This window comes from Poeciliopsis prolifica, unplaced genomic scaffold (genome assembly GCF_027474105.1).
Source record: "Poeciliopsis prolifica strain line A6 unplaced genomic scaffold, Auburn_PproV2 SCAFFOLD016, whole genome shotgun sequence".
Taxonomy (NCBI): domain Eukaryota; kingdom Metazoa; phylum Chordata; class Actinopteri; order Cyprinodontiformes; family Poeciliidae; genus Poeciliopsis; species Poeciliopsis prolifica.
The window spans coordinates 4,900,816-4,926,538 of NW_026562391.1; the positions used below are offsets into that span (position 1 = coordinate 4,900,816).

Below are 25,723 nucleotides of genomic sequence, written 5' to 3' on the forward strand. Positions count from 1 at the left end.
AAGGTTTGTTTTCACGTCTGTCAAAGGGGACAGAGTGACATTTATTCACATTTCAGATAATAAAAAAAACAAACAACAGACACACGCATCACCGCTTCATCATATAAAGCACTTTTGGGTGTTTTTTTTTTTTCGTTTCAGTAAAGTCAGTCATGGACAAACACTGTTTATTACTGAAGTCGTGTCGGTCGCTCAGGGGGAACCTTCAGAAACAAACTCTGGAACAGAAAACACCACGGCTCACACAAGCAGGAGGCAGCGCTTCAAATCAGAGGTCATCAGAGGATGAGTCACAGGCGGAAAGAAAGCAAATTAAACCCAAGTCAGACGACCTCTGGGGTGTTTTTAACGTACACGTTTTGCTTCTGATCAGCTCTGCCGCATCATTGGTGGCTGGTATGAAGTCAGTGGGACAGTTAATGGCGCAGATTAAGGCGCCTGCTGCGCCTGGGATCTCGGGCGAACACAAACCTGCGAGCAGTTATGCGGCCATGAGCGCCTCATTAGGAGGCTGTGACGCACGGCGCAGAGACACGGTGATGGATGAGGGGGAAAAACACACGATGGTATGCATGGGTGAATCCTGCGAGCAGGAAGGTGGCGGACAAACAGTAAATCCTCACTGCGCCTCTCCGCTGTGCTTCGGTCACAAATGCAAAGGCAAAAGCCCGGATGTTTTTGGAAGCACTGCCAAAAGCTTCAGAGCTTTGTCTTGTGGGAAGTTAAATATTAATAGAGGACAAACTTTGTTTTGGTTCATTTCAGTCTTTTTAAATGAAACGTCACTGAGGTCTCAGTCTATGGGGGTCCGTGGCGCCGCCGCCGGCTACAGGAGCGACACAGCCTCCAGGTTCTCCTTAATGATCGTCTCCATAACCACCTGAAAGACGACCTGGATGTTGGAGGTGTCGGTTGCGGTGGTGAAGTGGTGGTAGATGAGCTTCTTGGGGCTCTTGTTGAGCGAGACGAAAGTGGCGAGGATGAAGCGTGCGGCCGAATCGACGTCACAGTCCGCACCTGGAGGGTGGAGCGACAGTTAGTTCACTTTTCTCTCATTAATAACAACTACTAAAGTTGATTTTCATGGTCCAGCTCTCTGGTTCAGCCATAAACCCGTCCTCTAGAACTGGTGTGGCTTGAGAGGTCTGATGATCTCTGCATGGAACTCAAAAGAACTATGACCCCCTGCACAGAGAAAGTGACTGGTTGATTAAATTCCTGACGGGAGCCTCAATGATCAGATGCTCTATAGCCGAGTTTCAATTGGCTACAGGATTTTATTGGTGCAGCTGTTTCTAATGGGCAAGAAAAACTCAAAGTGTTTAAAATTCATCACGGAAAGTGACTAAGAACAACAATATTTCCTTCTCAGCAGCATTTTGACAAACTTTGAGCCACGCTACAGTTCACTTAGCTAAGGTGATGGTGACCAAACTCATGGTGAGGCCACCATCCTCCTCTGACCTCTGACCCTATTGAGAACCTTTGGAGTTTCCTCAAGCAGGAGATCTGAGGGTGGGATGCAGTTCATATTAAAAGCAGCTCTGGGAAGTTTTTCTGACATTCAAGCAGAAACTTTCCACAAACTCACAAGTTCAATGGATGCAAGAATTGTGCAGATGATATCAAAGAAGGTTCTATGTTAACATGTAACTCGGTCGGTTAAGATGTTTTTGATTGAAATAGCTTTTGGTTCTAGTACATGTGACCACTTGATGCTGCACATTCCAAGAATGACTGTTTTCAGTTCTTTATAATCCATAAAATGTTTAGAAAATCTGCTGTGCAGAATAATTTGGAACATGGTGTTAAACCGTTTAAGATCCGTGGCATAAAAAACACATCTAATGCTTTGTTTGGTGTCTAAATTGGTCTCATATTTGCCAATTGTTTTTTTTACATTTTTGCTTGAATGTACGCTTAAGGACAATGTCAACACTTCATGTAAAAAGCTTTCTTATTTACAGAAATGCACATTTTATCTGTTAGATAATAATAATAACTGAAATTCATAATTTTCCAGACTTCTTAAAATGACATAGCAGCTCTGTGATTTGCTAATAAAACACGTGAAAACCACTTTAGAGTATTCAAACTTTGTCTTAGTGAAGCTTTAAAATCTATAAATGTTATAAAAGAAAATCAGAAATTGACCAGAATTTGTCTGTGCTGCTCAGGACAGAAAAAAAATCAGACTTGATTCATGCAAATATATTCTGTGCATCTCCATCATTAGGGGAAGTGACGCTTCACTGAGGAGCTTGAAGCTTTAATCAGAATCACGAGAAGCAGCTGGACAAAAAAGAACAACGTCTGGAAAGACGTCGGATCTGCATGGCGAACTACAACAAACTTCAACTTTCAAATGACAAAAATAAAGTCCCTCATCTTCAGATCGGTCCTTTCAAAACCAGAGCAGGCTCACCTGGCAGGGCAGATGTTGCATTTTCACCGATGGGTCCAGCAGAGAAACTTAGAAGAACGATTAATTCCCCGCGGCTGTGAACCTGAGCAAGAACTGGGACTCGTCGCCACGTCTGCGCTGCTCTGCCGGTTGACCCCAATCCGAGCCGCGTTAGCATTTTTATTGACATTTGCATGAGAGCAAAGAGGACACGGCTTCCGTCGGGAGATTCGACACTGAGCAGATATACAAAACCTCCAGAAATGACAGCATGTGGGGCACTGAGAGCTTATTATCAGCCCCATCTCTGTGCTTAATAAGCTGCCAAACCGGCTCTGGGTTTATGCATCGCTTTGCGGAGTTTTAAGGACATGTCTGAGTAATCTACTGAGGTGGGACAAGAAGTCTTTTTTGAAATTTATTTAATGCATAAAAAGTGAGCAGGAGAGGCGGACGGATGCATGGTTGTGCATGTCTGTTTCATGAGAAACAGAGGAAACAGAATCAGAGATATTGGTCAAATCTTAGATGAGGAGCTAATCAGTCTGCATACGAAAGCTTTACTGAACATTCAAAACCATCTAGAGATGGTTAAAGGAAGGGTCTGAATATTTACACATCGGTCCAAAATAAAGTATCAAATCTCACATACGGATGTCTTTTTGTTAATATTATATATTTATGAGACACCATTACTAAATCATATAGACTTTTTTTCGCAGTAAATTAGTGCATTTAGAGCTAATAAAGATCTGCTGAAGGTACAGGCTGCATTTTATTCTCACAAATATTTAATAAACAGAATATCAGACGTTTGAATATTAATTTCTGAATACCTTAGAGTGAGCTTCAATCAAAATAAACACCTACAGTGAACACAACAAGAACATACGCCTCCGCTAAATTTCCCAAAAGGCATTTCTTTAATAATGCCAGACTCTAATTTCGTTCTCGATGTTCAGTGTGTGTCCGGATTGAGGCTGAAAAAGCCTCGTTTATAAAAGCCTCGTTTATAATACCAACATACTGACTCCAGGTTTTAAACCAACATTCAAACTTTCTGACCAGTTTCCTTTCGCCTGAAGGTCGTGTTGGAGATATTTATTCTTTTTTTTAATCAATTTAAATTTTGTTATTTACAGTAAATTTTTACTTTTTATTTACTTTATATTTTTGTTTTATTTACAGAGTTTATTTGTAGGTTAATAATTGTTGATTTTAGTTAATTTTTTTGTTTCCCTAAGTAATACAGAAATAACTGCAGATCCATTTTCTATGAGCATAGGGACTGGTATAGGACCAGTATGCAGTGGGTTTGGGGCCTATAGGTTTTTTTTTTATACCAGAGCAGGGGAGGCAGCAGGAAACAATGAAAAGTTTGATTTGGTTATTTTCTTGCCAAACTGGCAAAAATAAGGAGCAACCTTCAAGTTTTGGACATTGGACTTCTTTTGCCTGCGTGTGAAACTTCACCCCAGTGCAGCAATAGTGGCTCATTGATTGAATCTTTATAGGATGTTTGGTTTGGCAAACAATGACCTCTACAGAACTGGAGGCTTTTAGTGGTTTTTAATGGGTAAACTTAACATTATGCCTGAAAAGAAACTGCAGACGCTGACGTAAGTAACATAAACTTGAACAAATGCATGTTTTCTGGTAACAGGTCCATGAAAAACCTTTCTGCTGCTTTTTCAATGATACATGTCACTCAGGTCGTAGAGGTCAATGACATTAGAAGCATCTATTTTTGGTCAAACACTGTGCAGGTGCTGTTCACATGAATGCATAGGGATCCGACCTACCTTTAAACTGTGGTAAATATAACCGCAGATGCCGTCCTGTGTGTAAGATCTTGTCTTGGAAAAGGTCTATCTTGTTCATGAATAAAATCTGCAACAACAACAAGCAGAGAAAGTCGGCTCAAAGCACAGGAACTGAGAAAACGTCGATTTTCAGAATGCCGTCTGGAACGACTGGCAGATTTACTGTCACTTAGAAAGATTCACCCAGAAATCAATAGCTGTATTGATATGAGCTTAGGTAATAACGACACCTGAATGGAGTCATGCATCATGTGAACGTGATCAGTCAGCGGCTCAGCGACCGCGTCCATAAATCTGCATCTCTGCTCTCAGGAAAACACCGTCCTGGTACTTAAGGCTTTGTACCCAACCAATTAAAACTGTGACTTTGTTCTACCTTTTCCCTGCTTGCCTGATCACAAAGTCAAACAAGAGCAGAAAAAAAGCCCCTGGATAATAACAAAGGAGCGATAAGGTAGAGCAGATTTTCAATAAACAGGACGCGGAGCAACACCTAGGTGTGTAATTATCACTGACCAGCCACAGTGACGAGTTAATTGAGGTGGAGGTTACAAATTATCCTGTCACATAAAAAAAAAAAACAACAACAAAAAAAAAACACGTATCATTAAACAGTTTTATTTAATGAGCCTGTTAGCTGCCGTAATGTGCGGCCCCACACACAAAGCCGGAACATAAACACGTCACATGCAGGCATTTTAATTGCCCATTCAGCTGTAATGAAGCTTTAAATAAGTTTGCATGACTAAAAAAAAAAAAGAAAGAAAGATAAAACAAAAACTTAGTTAGTGTTTTCTGCAGGAGGAAATGTGTAAAACTATGTGCCTGTGATGGGATTAGAAAGAAACTTCACGCAGTGAAGTTTTATTTTTGAACTTTGAATGCGTCTTTGTTTCCACACAGATTGACCTGAACTCAGAAAAACCGTGTTAGCAATGAAAGGTTGCTGGAAAACACAGGAGAGTTCTCAGAAGTTGCCCTAAGTGGGCTTTAAATATAACTTAAGTCTGTGAGCTCATTGCTGTGAAGTTTTAATGTTGTTACACAAAGAGGGGAAAAAATGTCACCCTGACAAAGACGAACTTAAATACAACAAGCTTTTCAATTAGTGGAGAGGAAACTGCGTTTATCAAACAGCATTTTCCTGTCCGCTCTGTTCAAGAAGAACCTGTAGAAGTTTAGTTCAGGTGGATTCTGGATGCTGTCTTGACTCGTTGGATTGGATCAGAGAGTTAAACTCTGAGTTTTTCTAATACTGGGCCTTTGGTGAACAAATCTGACGGCAAGATGAAATACAGTGAGTGGCGTAGTTGGTTTGTTGTTTTGTCTGGAGTTTCTTCCTGTATATATCTGTGGATTTTAGGGATACAAACTGAACAATTTTCAATAAATGTTTTACGAGATCGACATTAGTTTCAATCGATTAACTAATAACATCCGCTTAAGCCTTCTTGACGGTAGTTTGGCCGCCGTCCAGCAGAGGGTGCTGCTGGTCATCACCCTCTGCTGATGGCCAGAGGGTGATGACCCTCTGACTCTGTTGACGCAGAAACAAAGATGGTGGAGATATCCCAGAACAGGACAGAGAAAGTCCGTTCTAGGACGCAAAAAGAACTTTATGTGGTTCTGTTCTGACTCTTTACGTTTCACCTTCGCAGCGCTCATTCAGGCGAGCTGCATAACGGAGAATGACCGCCTATTGATTAATCGTTAGTCGATCGATCAATCAGCTCAAGATTAATTAATTAATTCATTGATAGCGTCCATCCCTAGTACTGGCACTCTAGTTCTCATCCAGAATCCAAACCTATGATTGTCATAAACTCTAATAAAACCAAGCCAAAGCCTCTTTCTTTTTGTTTCTCTGCAATTTGATAAGCCTAATTTTAAAGTGATTTTTCTCTGCAGTTTTCTTTGCCATCTTATCACAGCGATGCTGCTATGTTGTTCACATGTGTACTAAGATGTATTCTCACAAAATGCAGGATTTCCCTGATTATTCAGGGATGTTTCTGCATCTCCACCATCAGTTTCAGCTTTAGATGTGACGGAGGAAAAAAGTCTAATTTTTTTGTTGACTTGTCAGCAGAATGACGAGTTTCAAGGTAAAGTGCAGCTGTGCCTGCCTCGAAGCCTCAACTCTAATCTGATCTAATCATTTGGTGAGTCTACTAGGATCTGTAGGCCGACGGACTTGAATTTGTTAGGAAGGCGTCTTATAACCTTTCCAGCAACAGTTGCTTCATTAGGTCATTTCTGATTCGAATTGTTTTAACTTTAGCAATAACAGATTATACAGCAATAACACATTTTCCCGGACGATAAATTGTCTCATAAATTATCACGATAAACGATAATATTGTTGTTTTGAGTCTGACTTATACAAGTTCAGCTTCTCAAAGACCAATAAACTTTACTTTATCACAGAACACTCAACACTAGTGGAAGATATTTTACAGAACTAAAACAATCATGCGATTAACAATTGATTACTGTGACAGGTTTGGTTGACGCACACAAGCAGAAATTTTCTGAATCAAGAACCTTCGCATCAGCATCTAGCTGCTGCTCATCCTGGGTACACAGATCCAGGTGTGTGTTTTTGTAAACGTGAGGCTGGATTTCAATCATTTTAGAATTAAAATTGAGTGCACTGTGCTTTTTCCCACAGCTGACGTACGACTGATTTCTCTTCCTCATCCAGAAACACAAAGACGCTTATGAAAAAGCATGACTATGATGACTAAATATTGAGCAATATCTCTTTTGTTATGGAGCTCCAGACTCTACTAACAGAATAAATACTTTTCTGTCGTTCTCCAGAAAGAGCTTAGGTTTGGTTCTGCTGAGGTGGAGGAAGTGATGAACGGCTTACCATGGAGGTGCTGCGGAAGAAGACGTTGTTGCAGATGGAGGAGAAAAGTTTCATGCTCTCCTGAAGGCGGTTCTGCAGGGAGAAGACAAAACACATCAAACAGCGCTTCAAATAAAATGAAATGGGATTCAAGCCACTTTGGTACTCTGAAGAAAACACGCAAATCAAAATGTTTGACCTTTTAGTCAGATGCTTTAAAGTTGCAAGAGAATTTAAACAAAATGAGCCAAGACGGTTTGTTTTGCTGATTGTGCAGCGTTGCCGTCTGAGTTGGAGTGATGTGTGAAACCTCGTACCACCGAGGGGTCTTCCACCAGAGTCATGTCGTATCCGCTAAGAGCCACGACAAACAGGACCGCTCGGACGTCCTCGAAACAGCTGATCCACTTCCTGCGTTCGGTTCTCTGACCTCCGACGTCGTACATCCTGAAACAAAGGACGTTTGTTTGTTTGTGCCTCGTCAGACACAGGAGCTCTTCGTGTCTGTAAGCAGCTGCATGCACAATCATTTAGGAATGTAGTTTAGGTTCTGATCCAATATTGATATCAGAAATCAGTCCCACATCAGCCAAAAATGTGTCAGTGGTTCTCATACCTGTCAGTGTTGACTACTGATATTTGTTTGATCTGGTCTTATCACTTGATCAAGCTTTGATCAGTCACTCCACTCTGCAAATTAAGTATTAAAAATACCTTTGATTTGTGGTAATATTATATTGGATCGATATTGGCATCAGAGCTGCAAAGCTGCAATATCGATATTGTATCGGAAGTGAAAACATTGTATCGAAACAACCCCATTGTATTTATTTCAGGTGAATAAAATAAATAGCAACACAACATGAGAAAATTGAAGAAGTATTTGCCTCTTACAGATTTGTTCTATTTTTGTTTTTTGATCAAGTGTAAACGCAGCCCTATAACCAGACAGAAATAACAGAATTAGGGGCATTTCTAAGCAAAACACATGAAGATTAAAAGTCACATCCACAGTCCCAAATCAAACATTACACAAAAGTAAAGATTATAACAACATATTTTTGGCATGAACAGTTCATTTTATCGGGCTTTGCCATATTTTCGGTTTTTTTTCTCTTTCTGCTATATTGTTCAATCAGCCGTCATGGAGGCTAAAACGTTCTCCAGATGAGAGGATGGTGACATATTTGGGAAGAAAAAAAGCAAACATCGAATGAGAGCCACATGATTGCACCTGCCTTTGTCTGAGGCGCATTGCATTGACTGTTAATTGGAGAAAGTCTTCAAAGAAGGCCTTGTTTCGGTTTTATGAAACGACGTTTCATTGTTACTCAGACTCCTTTTCAGGCTGCAGCTGGCAGCAGAAATTGAATCCTGATCAACAGCACATTGGTTTGGTTTGAGATGAGAGTCTGAAATTTTCCAAAGCACCACACATGAAACCCACACGGAGAGCGGCGCGCCACACGCGTCTGCCGGGCGGCGTCCGCGCCCTTACCGCCCTCTTTGTGGCAGCGAAAAAGGTCAACGTCCTCCAGAAGGATGAAACAAAAAGACGGCAGGAATGCAAAGCACGCAAACAGAAAGGGGAGAACGACGCATCCGTCCCTCTTCGCCCATTTCCAGAGCCAGATGTGTCATCGCCCACCTTCCTTGTCGAGTGTTTGTGGAGGTAACGCCACGCTTTATTGAGAGGGGAAATGAAGATGTGGAAACGCAACAAGGGAAGCGCACAGGAAAGGGAGCGCAGCATAAATGTCAGATTATAATGGAAATTTTCCACTGAGATGGAAGACAGGCAAAACGCTGATGTGCCATCAAAGACTCGTTCACCTCCCCTTTAATAACGCTACTTTTAAATCTGAGGTTTTTTTTTTCAGTATTATTCAAAACAAACCAGAAACAAGAAGATGCTTCTAGTCTGATTAACACAAACAGCAGACAGATCACAACCCAGACAAACCCAAGCTGACATCAGAACCACGTCTCGCAATTTATAGAGTTAGAGATTATTTTAAACCAACAGATAAAACATTGGTGATGTCGCCAGTGATGTCACCAGTCAGCTCTCAAATTCATAAACAGCCTCCTCATTTTCCACATGAGTTTAAATTAATCTGTGTTGCATTTCCAATGTAGATTTCCAGGTTTTGGGTCAGGCATGTTCAAATATGGCAAAACAAACAAACAACAACAACAAAATAAAACTAAGGAGGCCTGGAAGAGTCTGTGATTTAACATCATCTGTTTTACAGATGTGAATAATTACTGAAAAAGTGAATCCGTCCATCCATCTGTCCTTTATTCCATTCATCCATCCGGACTCACGACCTCATCAATTTGAGATCAGAAACTTAAGGAGAGGATGTCATTTTTTCATGTCAATTGTGATCAAAGTATTTAGAAACATCAATAAAGTGATCAACTTTGCCATATTACCAAAATGACAAACAATCTGCAGATTATGTATGTTATTTTTTATATACATATCTTTAAACACCTTTTGGTTCATCAGCTTCCCTCCACCCAGACCCTGTCATTCATGACCCGTGATGCTCAGCCTCGTCTGCAGGGACATAATTGTAATTATCGGACGGCCTCATGTTAATGATGCAGAGAAGATCCCTATTACAGCCACGGGTCAAAGGTCAAACTCTGTGCTGCTAGCCGAACCACACACACTCATCTTTATCTATCTGAGATGCAAAAATAAGGAGGATAAAACTCAGATTTAACTTCTCAGTTTTAAAAAGTTGTCATTCAAAGCAATCAACCATTTATTCTCTTTCAATCACTGCAGCCCCATATCGTTCATGTCTTCACCATTTGGGGCTCTCGTCGTTTTCCACCTGCTGTGCGTTCCACAAAGTTTTTGTTTTTTTTACAAATATATTCTTATGCGATCTCAATCTGTGTACCTTAGAAACAAAATATTCGTTAAATAAAGCTAAAATATTATGAATTAATGTATTGCTTCCAATTTGTTTTGATGAATATTTTTGTTATTTTTAGTTCTGACCGTACATAAACAATATTTACATAGTCTCAACTTTTTAACCCTTTAATTTACAGCTTTGTTGAAAAAAGTCTCTTCTTTAGTAAAAAAATCTCCCTAAAGCTCCTTTTTCCAATAGGAATAAAATTTTTATTAAATATTTTAAAAATTGTTGAAGAAATATCATGTGCATTTATTTGTATCAATTTTTTTAAAAAGAATATTGTCTTTAACTTCAGGTTTCCCCGTACATTAATACTCACAAATTTAAAAAGATTGTTATGTTTAATCATGGATTCTGCTTTGTGAACACGAAAGAGTCGAAACATGGCAGCAACTTTAATTCCCTTTTTTTGTGCAAACGTATTGTAACATTATGAAAAAGTTTTTTAAATATTCCTAAAAGACAAAGTTTACAATCCATGTAAGAAAATTTAAAGAAAGAAAACTCAAAATCTGACCAAGTTTTAGGCCATTTACATAATTGCCATGAATTTCACAAATTAAGTACATATAAATAAAAAGGCCCAGAGATCCTGGAGGGTTAAGCATGTGTATATATCTGCATATATAGATCAATACATCTATATCTATAAAAAAAAAAAAAAAAAAAAAAAAAATATATATATATATATATATATATATATATATATATATATATATATATATATATATATATATATATATATATATATATATATATATATATTTTTTTTTTTAAATATATATACATTTAGCATAAAGCTGCAGTGAAGCGACGTTGTGGCTGGAAACAGTTTTCTGTTTTTGTCATGCAGCAGCTGATTAATGACAGATTAAACATTGATGACTAATGTAGTGTACAAGGATCATCGTAAAACATAAAATGGTGATAAATCATTCAAGTCACGTAAATCTGAATAGAAACAGTCTCCAGTGTTGATGTGATCCCATTGAGTCATACTGTACTTGTCTGCACACACACACACACACACACACACACACACACACACACACACACACACACACACACACACACACACACACACACACACACACACACACACACACACACACACACACATTAGCAGCTAATGGGTTAAATATTGTTTAAATGCTTCACAACACAAAGCTTTGCGTTTCCATGACACAGATACGGCAAAGGTCTAAGGGTTCAAAGTTTTTCCAAATAAAACTCTGAAAAGTGTGACAACATTCGGTTTTAAGAATGCATTCCTTCCCTTTTTTATTGTTTCTATGCAAATTGTGAAAAACTGAACCGGATGGTTTTATTTTATTCAGGTTGTTAAATTGTATCCATGCTTTGTTGGCGTTTCTAAAAGTTTAGTATTTTATCCGAATTGGAAAAAGCTCAATGAGGCGTCTGAATCACCTCCAAATGAGCTTCTCAGTGTCTGAAACCAAAACTCTTTTGTAATTCAAATGAGATTTAGGCTTTCATAGACGCTGGACCCACAGATCAATAGAAGAGCACCTTACATGCAACAACAAGAGAAGAAATCATCCAGAGCTCAGACAGCGATGTCAGTGAGCGCTGAGATTGCTCTTCAAGCTGCAGGAGAAGGAGTGCTGGGCGCAGATGTTCACGCCGACGAGAAACCTTCAGCATACAAAGCAATAAGACGGACCCAGACGCTCGGCGTGAACGCAGCCCTAATTCTCACAATATGAAACCAGAGCAGGGAAAGTGTTTCCATTAAATTGCTGCGGATGCCTTGAAAGCAAAAACATCCCAGCTCTGAATCTCAAAAAGCAATAAAACCTGACGAACACAAACCAGCTCTCCAAATCCCTTTAAAACCCATTTGGGGGCTCAGTTTGATATAATTACATTAATTTATGTAAAGCTACTCATCAAACTCGAGGGCTTGATCTTCTTTAATACGCGCACATCAACCTGCGCACAGATACGCACAGAGAGCCCGACACAAGCACTGCATGTCAAATATCTAGACCCAATTATTTATCTTCTCAAGCAGATAATAAAAGAGGAAGTGGGAGAGGATCCACCTGAGACTTCCTCTGGCTCCGACCTGACACCGTTTCACCGGCGGCGTTCAGCAGGAAACATCCAGAATAAAGTATATAAATCAGAGGGCGGCATCTGATTTATTCAGTAAAACTGCCAGGGAAAATCGGCGTCTATCTGCACCAGATGACAGATCCATTAGCATTGAAGGTGTTTCAATGTTGCCAGAACCTTTTCGTGGGGGTGGAAATTTTTGTGTCAACTCAGACGTCCCACAAGTCAGCCACAGATGTAAAATGAGCGTTCAGGTGTCACGCGAGCGGCCCGGAGCGGAGTCGCCGGCTGACAGATGGTCTCTCTACTGCGTTTATATGCAAAGCAGAGGCCGACTGAAAAGCAGAGGTAATGATATTTACTGTTCGCGCTTCACACTGCGTGTAACGTCAGATCAGGATGAAAGACAGGTTCATTCTGCAGCAGGACGGAGGAGAGGGAAACTCAGAAACAGGGGAGAAGTAATCAGATTTTCCTGAAAATGATGAGAAGCACAACGCCACGGGACGCTAGAAAAACAGACGAGTTTGGGCTGCATTTGATTTGATTCGATTTTTTAAAGTTTGCTTTGTGCATGCATACAAATGCAGAGGCAATTGTAAAAAAAACCAAATAAATAGATCACTTCCCTTCCCAATTATGTTGCACTTCGTTTCAGTATATCACAACAAACGTCAATAAAACACATTAAAACTTGTGAATGTGACATAAGCTTCATCTTTAAAAGTTAGATTTTCTGAATTTGGTTGATGCTTCATTGGACTTTTCTGGCTCCGAACGCAGAAACTACAAATTCAGACGACACATTTTCAAACCTTTGCAATGCTTTTAAAGTTTTCGTTTTGTGGGATTTTTCCTCTTTCCTTCAGTCCAGTCTCTGTGGCAAACCGTTGCAGACTGTTGTGTGGAGAGTTCCTAGAAATAATCAAGGAAAGTGGAAATCCCAAAAAGCGTCTGAAAACATATGAGGTTTCAAAGAGATAGTAAAGATCAGGACTCTGGAGACGCAGACGCTCTACAATAATCCCTCTGCTGGGACTGAAATCTTATTTTATGTCAGTCAAACTTCTGTTTTTCTACAATTTTAACTGAAGAATTGGTTACAACTAGGCCTGTCAAAATAAAACACAAATCAATTACTCTAAAACAAACTCAATCATTTTAACAGATGCTCTCATCTCAACTATCCCTTCTTTTAAAAGACAATTTTGTCTGCAGAGCCTGCAGAATTCATTTTATTTGTTGTTTCTGTTGTTTTGTTTATTTATTTTGGATATTTAAATTGTCTTCCAATTCCAATGTTTTAATGCTCATCAGAATAAAGTTTACTGATCTTTAAGAGCGTGTTCTTCCATTGTTAGTATTCTTTTAATTGTCTCAAAATAATATTATTATTGTTCACCTCAATAAGGCCTTGAACAGAAAACTCGGGTTGATCAGTGGGTTGGGGTGAGTTGGTGATGATGTGGGAGCAGCTCATCGAAGTGCGAGCCGCCGCTTCCCTCACCAACGACAACTAATGTTCATATTGACATATTGAATCTCGGCCTCTTGTCTCGGGCCGATCTCCAGGCTGTGGGCTGAGATCAGAGAGAGCCGCAGGCGGAGAAGTGGAAGAAGGTGGAGCGGAGAGGGCCTCTACCTGAAAGTCAGGTGATTGACTTTAAACTGGGTCTCTATCACGCCCGTCGTCCTCAGCCGCACTCGGAGGACGTCCGTCTCCGTGGGCACGTAGTCTACAGACGTGAGGCGGCTCATGTTCTCAAAGAAACTGAGCAGAGAAAGAAGAAGGAGGAGAGAAAAGGTTAAAAAGAACGGAGGGCGACGAGAAAAACAACTTGCAGTCAAACTGGAGATCAAACGAGGAATCAGTCATCAGCGCATTGTGTTTGTCCTGGTCGTGTCGGCTGCCAGTTAGTGGGTTGGGTGTGGATGATAAGGCGGGAACCCCCCTGAGGGCTCATCACGATGAATATTCAGAGTCGTTTACCATAATAAACACACTCAGGCTAAGCTTCCAAACACTGATTAGCTGCTAACACAGCCGCCGTGATCGACTGTATCATGAGTGCGCACACACACACACACACACACACACACACACACACACACACACACACACACACACACACACACACACACACACACACACACACACACACACACACACACACACAGAGGCATCTCCACCTATGTGAACTGACTGTGACATTCTCAGCTCGTCATCCTGAATCAGTTTCTTGGACAAAGACAGACGTCCTGCTGCTTCAAAAGGGAAAAAAGAAAAGACACTCGAGTTTGTTTGTTACTTCTGTTGATCTGAGAAACAGTTTGGGTGTCAGGGAGACGTTTAGTTTATTAAAGATGTTTAGTTTGTTAAAGATGTTTAGTTTGTTAAAGATGTTTAGTTTGTTAAGGATGTTTAGTTTGTTAAAGAGCAGCTTTTCGCCCGTCATAGTAAACATTTTTAGATGAATAGCTCCTAATATTCATCCACTGAAATGAATTTATTCTCATAAAAAGGCTGAGCCTGATTTCTGTGTTACCATCCTCCTAGGAAATAATAAGTAATCATAAATGATGGTTAAATAAACTAATTAGATGCACAGATGGGCCCAGAAATGTCATTCTTGTCATCTAATAAACCTCTAAATGTGCTTCCTTTGAATATTTCCTTATACATTTATTATTTTTAAATGCATATGATTACTTGATTCCATGTTAGAAAATAGGTAACTCCAAAAAATAGCGTGAAAAATAAAATATTCTGTAGCCACACTAAAAAAACAGAACAGATGAGTAAAAGCTTGAGTGTAAAAAACTAAACATATCAGGGTTTCCATCAGTGTTTTATAAGCCTGGCGGGCCACCAGGCTTTCCTTGTGCTCCCACCATGCTCAGCTTTGCTTATTTTATTTATTTATAGTTGGTGCTTGGGTATTAATGTTCCAAACACATAATAGCACATAATTATCAAGTGATGTTTTCAAATTTTCTGTCAACTTTAAACATTTTTTAACTCAAAAACACAGCAGGCTGCTGGATGAATGACTGCCGAGCGCCACAACCACCAGGCTTAGCAGGTTTTCTGGGGGAAAACTTGTAAATTTACTCTTGGCCCTAATAATTTGCCCTGTTTTAAATATTATTCTGCCTGTCGATTCATGAAATGTCCTCCATTATCCTGGGAAATCTTGAAATCAAAATCTATGCTTTCCAGGGTTTTCCAGAACTGCAGAGGATTCACCTATGAACACACACCAAGTTTCAGACCAGAGTCCAGAGACGGACGTGTCAGCAAGGATCCTCGCTGTAACACACAGTGTGTGTGTGTGTGGGGGGGGGGGGGGGAGGGTGCGCGTGTGTGTGTGTAGTGTGTATAAGGTGATAGATGGTGGTTCTCAGTGGGAGCCAAGGGGCCTGTCGGTGTGGATAACCCCAGAAGCGAGGCCTCTAACTGGGGCAGAGGATGAGAACAGACGGCCTCCTGGTGCTGCTCAGCACTTTGCTGCCACCGCATCACAAACACACACACACACACACACACACACACACACACACACACACACACACACACACACGCACGCGCACACACACACACACACATACACACACACACACACCATCTCCTTGACACTTATATTTCAGATTCACCTATTACCTATTTATTTCCACATTTATTCCTGTTATATCAACACATACAGATTCTATGGCTGCTCACTTCAGTAAAAAAAATTGTAGAAAACATAATTTAGTTTCCACTTTATAATTATTGTTGGTCTAATCCAGGCTGGTACTCAGGTCTGCAACATGCAGGATCTCTTCTCTGACTCTCTGACACTTTGGGCAAAAATGACAAAAAAATCTGAATTTCTTTTGGAAAAAAAACTGTTTTATTTGTATTTGCATTGCTTTTCATGCAATATCAGCATTTAATGGTGTAAAATTTTAAAAAAAGGATGCAGACCAAATGTTTATTTTATATAAAATGAAAAATATATGGTTTTTTGTGCAATTTTGGTTGAATTACTGCTTTGTGTTCTTTCAACAAATTGCACTTTTTGAGTCTGATACTCCAGTTATCGTTAATCAACTACTAAATTAGTTGACGATTTTTCAGTTCATCGCGGTTAATCATGTTAATCGTTTCAGCCCTGAACACATGGCAAAGTTTTTCAGATATTTAATGTAAAAAAAAGAGAAGAAAAGAAAATTTCCCCACTTATGCTTCATCTCACTAAACCACAACAAACATTTTTTTTTTAAAGATCTCTAAAATCCAAAACACTTCTGCGGTATTTGATTCCATAAATTAAAGTCGCTTAACTCCCATGTATTTAGAAACCGAGAGCCGGGCTCTCCAGATGCTGACTTCAAGTGACAGCCAGCATCAGCTAATTAGACCCCCGCTTCCCCTCCGCTCAGCGTGAGAAAAATCACTCACTACAGCGCCGAGTCGTTCAGCTCGTACTCGTAGCCGCGGGCGGCCGCAGCCCTCACCCCCTGGTCGGCCCACAGGCAGGACAGGGCGTGGCTCAGGAAGGGGAGCAGCACCTGCTCCTCGTCGAAACACCGCCCACACGACAGGACCGAATGGGCGTGGACCTGGGGAGACAAGGAGACAAGGAGACAAGGAGGCCAGATGGATTACTAGGGAGGTAAAACACTGGACTTTATGAGCCTGCCTCCACTTCTTAGACTCGGTTATTACTAAAAATGCTGAAACGAATGGCTGACGTGAAAGTGGGCAGACACACCCTCTGTGACATTTATTAGAGGAATGGTGCTGGCCATCATCTCCCAGCAGGATGTGCGGGGTGGGTGGCGACAGGAGGAGCTTCCATAACTCAAGTAACAAAGTTCAAATCAAATCAAACCTCGCGCTCTCACCACCCACCTGCCTCCTCGGTTGCAGCTGTCTGCCGGGCAGATTGAGTGTCGACATGCCGCCCTCTGGTGGCTGACTCTGTACAGTGCAGGCACGACTCAAAACAATTTACAGGTGACCTATTATGCCTCTCGGGATAGGCTACTCAAAACATGTTCATCACATTTATTTTTGCACAGAATCATTCTTAGATAATATCATTTTATTCTGCTCAGTTATGCCTATTTTGGGCCCCTTTCAGAATGAGGTGTTTTTAGGGCGTCCAAATCATCTGATGCTGGCCACGCCCTCCAACTCTATGTTCACAATCACATGTGAAAATGGCTGCAAACAGATGCACAACTATTCAGCCGTACAAGTTTGAAAAGCAGAAGAGGAGCCTCCTGTACAACCAGCAAGAATGCAGCAAGTGGCTTCTGGATGTTAAGTCACTGTTGGTACACTTGTCTTTTCCAGCTGACCAAATGTGCTGGAGCTCCGCTTAGGGTGCTCGGTAACGGCGAAGTGCAAAACGATTGCAACTCAACAATCTAGAGCTCTTTGGAACAACGTTAATTTACTGCCACAAAATGTCTGGGTGTGTTTGTAGGTCGTTCTTTTTCAGGTGCAGCTGAGACCTAAATGGGAGTGCAAAGACTTGCAAAAAGTGCATTCTGCGTAATTGGTCTCCTTTAAATTTGAACCTAAACTAGAAAACCAGGCAAGGAATGAGAAGGAGGCTACCTTATTCCTGCTGTTAGCCAGGTTGATCCGGAGGACGCCCATTCCATGGAGGACAAACTTCATGGAAGTCAGGAGGTTATCTAACACCGCCGGCTGCAAAACAAAATCAGATCATGTTGATTCATCTAAAATTTTTAAACGTTTGCAGCACGTTCTCTTTAAACTCGTATTTAATTATTTGTCACATGGTCTGTTCAGTAGTAACTATGATATTTCATGTCATGTTGGGGATTCAGCACACAGGTGGAGGAAACATGGGACCAGAACTACCACACAATGTTATAATGGCCTAGTCAAAGTCCAATTGAGAATATGTGGCTTGATTGAAAAACTGAAGCTCTCAATTTTGTAATGATGTTTATAAATCATGTCTGATTTTTCTTCCAATCAAGCATTACTTTGTGTTGATCTATCATCTCAAATCAATACATTTAATGTTTTCAACACGACTTAATGTGAAAAATGATTTTTTTTTTCTTCAAATTGCACCAAGGTTTTGCAAAAAAATTATTTTTGCAAATACTACACATTGAAGGGAGATGGTGAACAAAATCTGATTGTGTAGTTTTAAAAACATTATCTGGGTTTTTTGATAACAGTATAAAGTATCTTTTTTCTCACAAATGTGACCTGAAACTGCTGATCTCACTCAAAACATTCAACCGACGTGACGTGGATGTGGGTTTAAGAGTTCCTGTTTGGGATTTGTGACCTTTTGAATTTGACTCCACTGAAACTGAGCAGCAGGGCAAAACAGAAACCAAGCAGTTATCATTGATCACAACGTAGATCTGGTTCAAAGCGTGACCGGTCCTTTCCCTCCTTTTTTCCTGAAGATAATTGTATTTTAAAGGCGTTTTAAGTCAATGTTTCCCAACCCTGGCCCTCAAGGCACACTGTCCCACGTGTTTTAGAGGTTTCCTTGCTTTCATGTGCCTGATTCGACTGATTGCAGTTCAACAAACGCCTGTTAATCAGTGATCAATTGAAATCAGTTGGGCTGAAGCAAGGAGATACTTTAAAACATGCAGGGTAGTGACCCTGCAGGACCAGGGTTGGGAAGCACTGTTTTAAGTAATTACTGAGACCATAAACAGGACAAAAATCCCCAGAGGGGATACCGCGCCCCCTGCTGGACATTACACCAACTGCAGGCGAAATCTACACTGAACTGCTTGTTTTTCTGAGTCAAAGTTCAGCTTTTATGAACAATCTATGATTGTAAAATGACACAGAACTTTGTATCACCACAGCCTATAGCTATTCTGAACAGATGAAACATTAAATGTAGAATTAAAACCAAGACATTTTGAATTAGGCTCTTAGAAAAGCGTCAAATGTTTTGGCATAAAGTGTGAACAATCATATATCAAACATGTTGAAGAAAGCTGGACTAAGTCTGATTTTAGAATAACTGTGGGATGTAACAACCCAGTGAAGGAGTGTGAATACTTCCTGGTGACTCAGTAAAGATAAATGTGAAGCTCAGGCTGATGATCAGTGTGCTTTATAAGCATTTTATTAATCCACCCTGACATCCGCTGGGCTCTCAGTGGAACGTGTGAGGCGGGACAGGCGGGCGTTGTGTGAGTGGACTGGAAACATTTTGTGGCAGCGCTGCGTTGGTTCCTGTTGAAATAAAAGCCTCTTTGTGCTTCTTTCTATCTTCCTTTGGCTTCACTGTTATCAATGTCAGAAGAAAAGAAGCTATAGATCTCTACAGAATTGGTCGATTAGAAATCTGAGACTGTGAAGTTGAAGATATTCCACAAATAAAGTGTAAAAACTACCACTGATGTTCATCTTTCACTGGCTTTTGCAGGTTAATGGATCGCTCACAAGAAACGCAGCAGTTGCCTCCAATGTTATCAGATTCAAAGTTAAAGCTTTAAAGCTTTACTTCCTGGCGAGTTCTTCCGATGATGTTTCTATTGTTGCACATGAGGTTCGTCCCTCATAATGAAATGAAACGATTGAGATGCGTTGTTGCCTTCTGTCGATGAGCAAAGGGCTCTAAATCCATTATGCTGAGCTCGGCCTGTCACAATAATCAATAAGTCAATTAATCGCATGATAAATTAAAACAAACTCAATCATTTCCATTGGCTTGATTTACTGCTTATGTCTTTTTTTTCTCTCTTTTTACCAAAAACTAGATGACAAAAGTCTTCAGTTTGGTGCTTTGGTCTCAACTTGCCATTTTTCGAAGGACAATTTTCTTTACGAAGACTTCAAAATTAATTTTATTTCTTGTTTTGTTAATTTATTTTGGATATTTAAAATGCCCTCCACTTCCAGAGTTAAATGTCAATTAGAATTTAAAGTTTTTATCAGAATTTAAAGTGTTTAGAACGTGCATTATTGCCTTATTGTTTCGCCGCTGCCGCCGTTACCGCCTTGAAAATGGTCTCAAAGCAACAATATTATTGTTTATTGCAATAAGTTCTGGAGCGATTTATCGTCCAGAAAAACGTGTTATTGTGACAGGCCCGTGCCGAGCCATGACTTCCTTTTACCTGCATTTACTTTCCAGCTGATCAAGCACCACCAGGCCTGCAGGATCCATTATGTGCTTTCCCTAATCTTTTATTAGCTCTCCATCACCTGTGAGTGCAGAGCAACATAACACCTTCCTTTTCTCTGATACGTGTGCGAATTTGTTCCTAGAGGGAAGTCGTTCAGATAGAAAAGCACATTTCTGACCTCCACTTCCTGCTTGCGGTTTAAATCCCTGTGGGAACTCTGAGCGTCAGCAGAGAAGTCCCGAGCTTCGTTACAGCAGCGTAATCTCTAAATCCATCCACCTACAGTGAACTATTGTTCTGCTCCAGGTTTCTGCTGGCTCTGCCTCTCTGAACGCAGACAGCGACCAGCCACTGCGACCTGGATTGTGTCAGAGCGTTTCCAAAGAAAGCAGAGAAGAATGCGGCTGAACGGGTTACCGCCTGAAATTTAATTATTAACCCCGGTTTGTAAAACATGTGGCGCATCATGAGAAGACAGAGAGTGTTGGAGGAAGAGAAATGGCTACAGAAAAATGCAATACTTACTATGTTTTTCATTAAAATCTGTATTTTTAGCAAAATCATTTTTATACAGAATGAACACACTTTTCCATATTCGGCTTCTCAAAGTTCTCGAGTTGTTTATGGTTATAAAAACATTTTTAAAGTATAAAATACTCAATTAAACAAAAATTTGATGCAGGACATGTATTATACCAGATGAAATGGAAGGAAGGAAAGAAAAGGAGAAAGAAAAAGGGAAGGAAAGAAGGGAACAAATGAAGGTAGGATGCAAGGCAAGAAATAAAGTAAAGGAGGAAGAATAGAAGGACACACTGAAGGAAAGAAGGATACAAGTTAGGGTGCAAAGAAGAAAGGGAGGAAGGAGACGATGTGCTAAGTAACAAAGCAGTTAGATAAAAACATTCTTTTGTTTTCTTAATTTAATTTTCTCCGTTGACCCAGACTGTCTAGGAGCGTCGTATTAAGCAAACTTACAAACTTAAACTTAACTCAACAGATATTTCGGGCTGAAGATTTCATAGCCGTGGTGTTTTATAAGCTCTGCTGGTCTGACACAAAGACAGAGTTATGTGTTCGGTCTGACCAAAGCCAGAACAACAGCATGGCCTCAGGCTTCAAATAAAAGAGGGATGAAACAACAAAGAGGTCTCTTCCTCTCTTCATTCCCCTTCAACAGGCCATCCATGTCTGTGAAAGTTTTACTGCAACACAAACACAAATTAAAGGGCAACAAAGAAACACGAGTTGAGAGGCTCGGCCGCTCGCCGTGGGATGAGATGGAGAAAGATGACTTTGAGGCAAACGGAGATAAAGACGCAGATGAAACAATGTCCACAAAGGTCAGATAGAGAGCAGTGTGTGTGTGTGTGTGTGTGTGTGTGTGTGTTTGCTGTGGGAGACTGCGTGGATTCGGGAAGGGAGGGACCGGCCTGTGGGTTAGTGTCATTTTCCCATCTGAAACAAAGGGCGTCAGCGCAGAACAAAGGCAGCGCGAACTGACACCAGCCCAGGACAAAGCAGCGGAGCGGCGGCGTGTTAACGCGCACAAACATTTATTTAAATCTGTAAAAAGTTACTACTGAACAAACAGACGGGAAGAAGCTGCTGACAAATAGTCCTGTTTCTGAAAAGTGTTTGGCAGGATTCATGTTTACTGCAGCATCACTTTTCAGATTCATCAAAGTGTTGTATGGAAAACTAAACAAAAAAAGTGTTCAATGAAAACTTTTTTAAAACAAAGCTACTGTTTTTCACAAAGCTTATTTAAAATGGGCACTAAAATCCAAATTTGAGTTTCTTTTTTCAAGTTCTCCTTTTATTTAAGTTTGTAAACTGTGTTTACATTAATGTCTGCATTCACGTGTGCATCATGAAATGCTTACAAATGTTGAATCAACCAATCACAAGCCAGCATGTGTTTGAGTCAAACGGAGGTAAAAACACATGAAACAATGTTCACAAAGGTCAAATAAAGGCTTAGGCACGTAGACGACGTCCCAACAGAGAATCGGAACGAGGAAGAAGCCAGAATTGCACAATGTAAGCATATTTATCTTCCCAATATCAGTTTCCACAATATTAATATCAAAAGGACTGCCTGGATCCCCTGAAACATTAGCTAATGAATATTTTGCTTCAATAACTAAATATATTGAATATGACTGTAGCTGTATGCAAGTAGTAAGAAAACATGTTGCAGACTGCTGTGTATCTGAAAGATTTAAAGAGGTAAAACAGCAAATAAACACTTTACTGTCACATTTATCCCAATATGGCTGCCATGTAAACATATCAGATTTGGGGACGGTGTGGAAACTCCCAAGTTTTTCAACTTTAATTCTCACTGGAGGGAATTTTCCAGTTTATTTTTTCAATATTGAGCATGGAGAATCTGACTTCCAAGTAAATACAGCTTTCAAACAACACGTAGTTCTGATGCGTAGGGATGTTTTGCTTCTTTCAGTTCGGTTCTTATGCCTTTCTGAGGAAAATAGTCCAGTTGAATTACTGGGCTAGTTCGGTGCACAAAATGTTCTTCCTAATTAAAGCACAGAATGTATTTAAAAAGCCTAAATGAGAAGTTCAGACAAGTCCAGGGAATTACCCAATGCTTAAATTACGTCCTCAGGTTAATGTTGGGATTCGGTAGCCACGCCCCTTTGGTTCCACAATCCTGACCTCAAGGCGTGAAAGCACACACATTCCCTAATCACATGAGATCGACTCATGTGATCGAAAGAGGCTGACGACTTAGTTGAAAACAGGTGAATTAGAAAAAAAACCCCAAAAGACAAGTGGGAGGCCTGAAGAGCAGCCACTGCAAGAAAGCTAGAAATAATAAGTGAAAACAGAAAGTGCTGTGTGTCTGTATGTCAAACCAATTCCCTTTTCCCCACCCTGTCCCAACCCCTGGAATAACAGGAATCTGGCTCCCATTTTCACTCACTCACTCACACCTACACACACACACACACACACACACACACACACACACACACACACACACACACACACACACACACACACACACACACACACACACACACACACACACACAAAGAAGGAAAAGCAGATGTGAACTAAAACCACTGCATACCAGCTTGAATCTGACTGTCATGACAAATCCCTTCTCTTCTCCCCCCAACAGGAAAACAAGATTCACCTCAGCTTCCCTCTGATCTGCATCACTGTTTCCTCCTTTAAACAATTATTTTTAAAACCACTCTGCGCCATCAGGCTCCATCCTCTGCTTCCTTTGCTGCAGCTCTTCCCTCAATGAAAATTACATTGTTCTATTCAAGTCATGGCTGTTTTGCAATATTTCTGTCCAGAGATTGGATGATGACATAAGCCAAATTTGAGTTTCAATTAGAGCAATGCCCCAACAGCAGCAGCTGCAGCATGATTAACCTCTCTTTTAAATTATTAGCTAAGCCACATCTATGTAGCCTAGCTGGTTTATGTAGCTGAGCTCTCTACATAGACCAGTGAGCTCACGTTGGATGCATTGAACCGATTGCATTACAAAGTGTGTTTACATGAGTCATTTATTTTTACAGATTCAGTCATTTGATCGATCGGTTTCAATAAAACAGTCAATAATGCTTTGAGTGATTTTGAAACCTGATCCAGCTTTAGGGGGATAAAAACTTGGCCAGATAAATAAATCTGCACTGATGCAGTTTAAATTAGGTGTTACGCCTGCATGTAAGGAAAAGCGTGGGAAAGGTCATCATGAAACATACATATAACCTTTATATGTTATATGTCCAAGTCAATCATGAAACAAACAGGTTCTCGTTTCGAGTTGTCCGTTTTTCACAAATTTGGCAGAAAAAAGGAACCAGCAAAAAATGCTGACTTCACAAAAAAAAACCTAAATAATAAAACATGGTTTTAAATGCTTAGACAGAACTCAAATAAATGACCTTTCTACAAATCTGTTTGCACTGCTTGACTTTGGACAGAAGTCAAAGGCAACTTTACTGAAATAATTTCATCATCTGATATGTCTGTCTTTCTTCTCATCCCCCTCCTCCTGATAAAGCTGACACCATGTAGATAGTGGGAAGATAACTGCCGAGTATAACAAAAGAAACGCACACAACCAAAAGCAAAAGGCGTCCAGCAAGCAAACAGGAAACCGTCCCGCCAGCAAGCAGCTCTCCGATTTGATCAGATCAGTCAGAAGGATCAGGGCAACCTGGCAAAACTCTGCGCGTCTCAAGACGTTTGCTGCTTTCTGTTTGGTGACTCAGGTGCCAGAGAAGCTGCAAGGGAGGAGAAGCCCCTCCTCTGCGTGTGTGAAACTGTGTGCGGTTCCCACCTTGAAGCTGCTCAGCTCCTGCTTGGTGAAGCCGTTGCTGTGGATGATTTTCATCTGTTTGACCAAAGTGCTCTTCCCGCTCTCTCCCGCTCCTGTGAACGGGATTTGTTGTTTGTTTTTACTTCCACGTTTCAATCGGACACCCGCTCATCGAAGCGCCTCAGGCTGGATAGTCGGACTCACCCAGGATGAGGATCTTAACCACGCTCATCTCGCGCTTTGCGCACTCGTACAGCTCCCCGTCGATCTTGGCGCTGTGGATCTTGGCCCTCCTCTCCTCCTCCGTGTCTTCGGTCCCGAGGCACAGTCCCATCCTGCGCGATCATCTCCTCTCCGACCCAAGCGGACAGAGAGGAAACCTGTGAAAGTGCGAGCTCGTCGCCCGCTCCAAAAAACAAAAAAACCCCAAAAACTAAACACTAATCGTAACAACTTCTCTGGGGAAGTTGTTCGACTTCCCCAGAGAAGTCAAGCAACTCTGACTAAAGTTTTTTTTTTTTTTTAAGGAAGATTTCAGGCCATGTCGCGTGATTTCCAAACTCCTTCTGGCAGTTGATCGTCAAGCCTTCGGGCGAAACAGTTTTTTTACGCACGGCTCGGAGCGCCTCCTCCGCCTCGCTGTGCCAGATTTACTCTGCTGTTAAAAAAAAAACACAACAGACCCAGAGCCGAGCTGGTCCTCCGCAGGTCAGCCTCCTGATCTGCCCGGCAGAGGGGGGAAAAAAGAGCCCAAGTTCTCCCAGATGCCCAGATGGAAACCTCTCGGACCTCCCACGTCACTCCCCGGGGAAATGACGTAGGCTCCGCGGGTCTCACCTGGAGACTTCCAGCTCCAGCCCCGAACTTCGGCTTCCGCCGAGACGAAGTTTGCTGCAGACGTGATGATGAGGTCGTGAAAAATCCACACGGCGGGTTTCTGCTCTTACAACTCCGAACGTGATTAAGGATTTAGCGCTCAGTCTCTTTTACGTGACGTCATCTCACAGGACTGAAAGAACTACCAACATGATCAGCAGTGACCTTATCTGCTCCCGGTCTTGGTTTCACTTTCTCTCATGCCCACGCACGTCTCACTTGAGGTCTCAGTTTACATCTGGATCGTGAAAGGGTTAATTCATCCTTTCTTTCCTTCCTTCTTTCCTTGAATGGGTTTAATCT

At 41.0% G+C, this 25,723-nt stretch overlaps 1 protein-coding gene across 1 annotated transcript; it reads right to left on the reverse strand.

Annotated features, from left to right (window-relative positions):
• Nucleotides 1–95: 95 nt before the first annotated feature.
• On the reverse strand, nucleotides 96–25,553 carry gnav1 (guanine nucleotide binding protein (G protein) alpha v1). Its single transcript, XM_055040855.1, has 9 exons — nucleotides 24,749–25,553; nucleotides 24,566–24,657; nucleotides 17,711–17,803; nucleotides 16,544–16,704; nucleotides 13,742–13,870; nucleotides 7,399–7,528; nucleotides 7,103–7,174; nucleotides 4,207–4,294; nucleotides 96–1,017 (listed from the first exon to the last, which is right to left on the reverse strand). The coding sequence occupies exons 1-9, from the start codon at nucleotides 24,876–24,878 to the stop codon at nucleotides 827–829; spliced, it is 1,086 nt and encodes a 361-aa protein (XP_054896830.1). The 5' UTR covers nucleotides 24,879–25,553; the 3' UTR covers nucleotides 96–826.
• Between the last annotated feature and the right edge of the window lie 170 nt (nucleotides 25,554–25,723).

What these genes read in the sequence shown, in the direction of transcription:
- gnav1 (XM_055040855.1), bottom strand. Translation starts at nt 24,878, where the DNA reads ATGGGACTGTGCCTCGGGACCGAAGACACGGAGGAGGAGAGGAGGGCC. An exon ending in GTCAATCACCTGACTTTCAG is followed by an intron (nt 7,529 to 13,741) that starts GTAGAGGCCCTC and finishes CCTTTGTTTCAG; the next exon opens with GATGTACGACGTCGGAGGTC. An exon ending in ATATTTACCACAGTTTAAAG is followed by an intron (nt 1,018 to 4,206) that starts GTAGGTCGGATC and finishes TCCACCCTCCAG; the next exon opens with GTGCGGACTGTGACGTCGAT.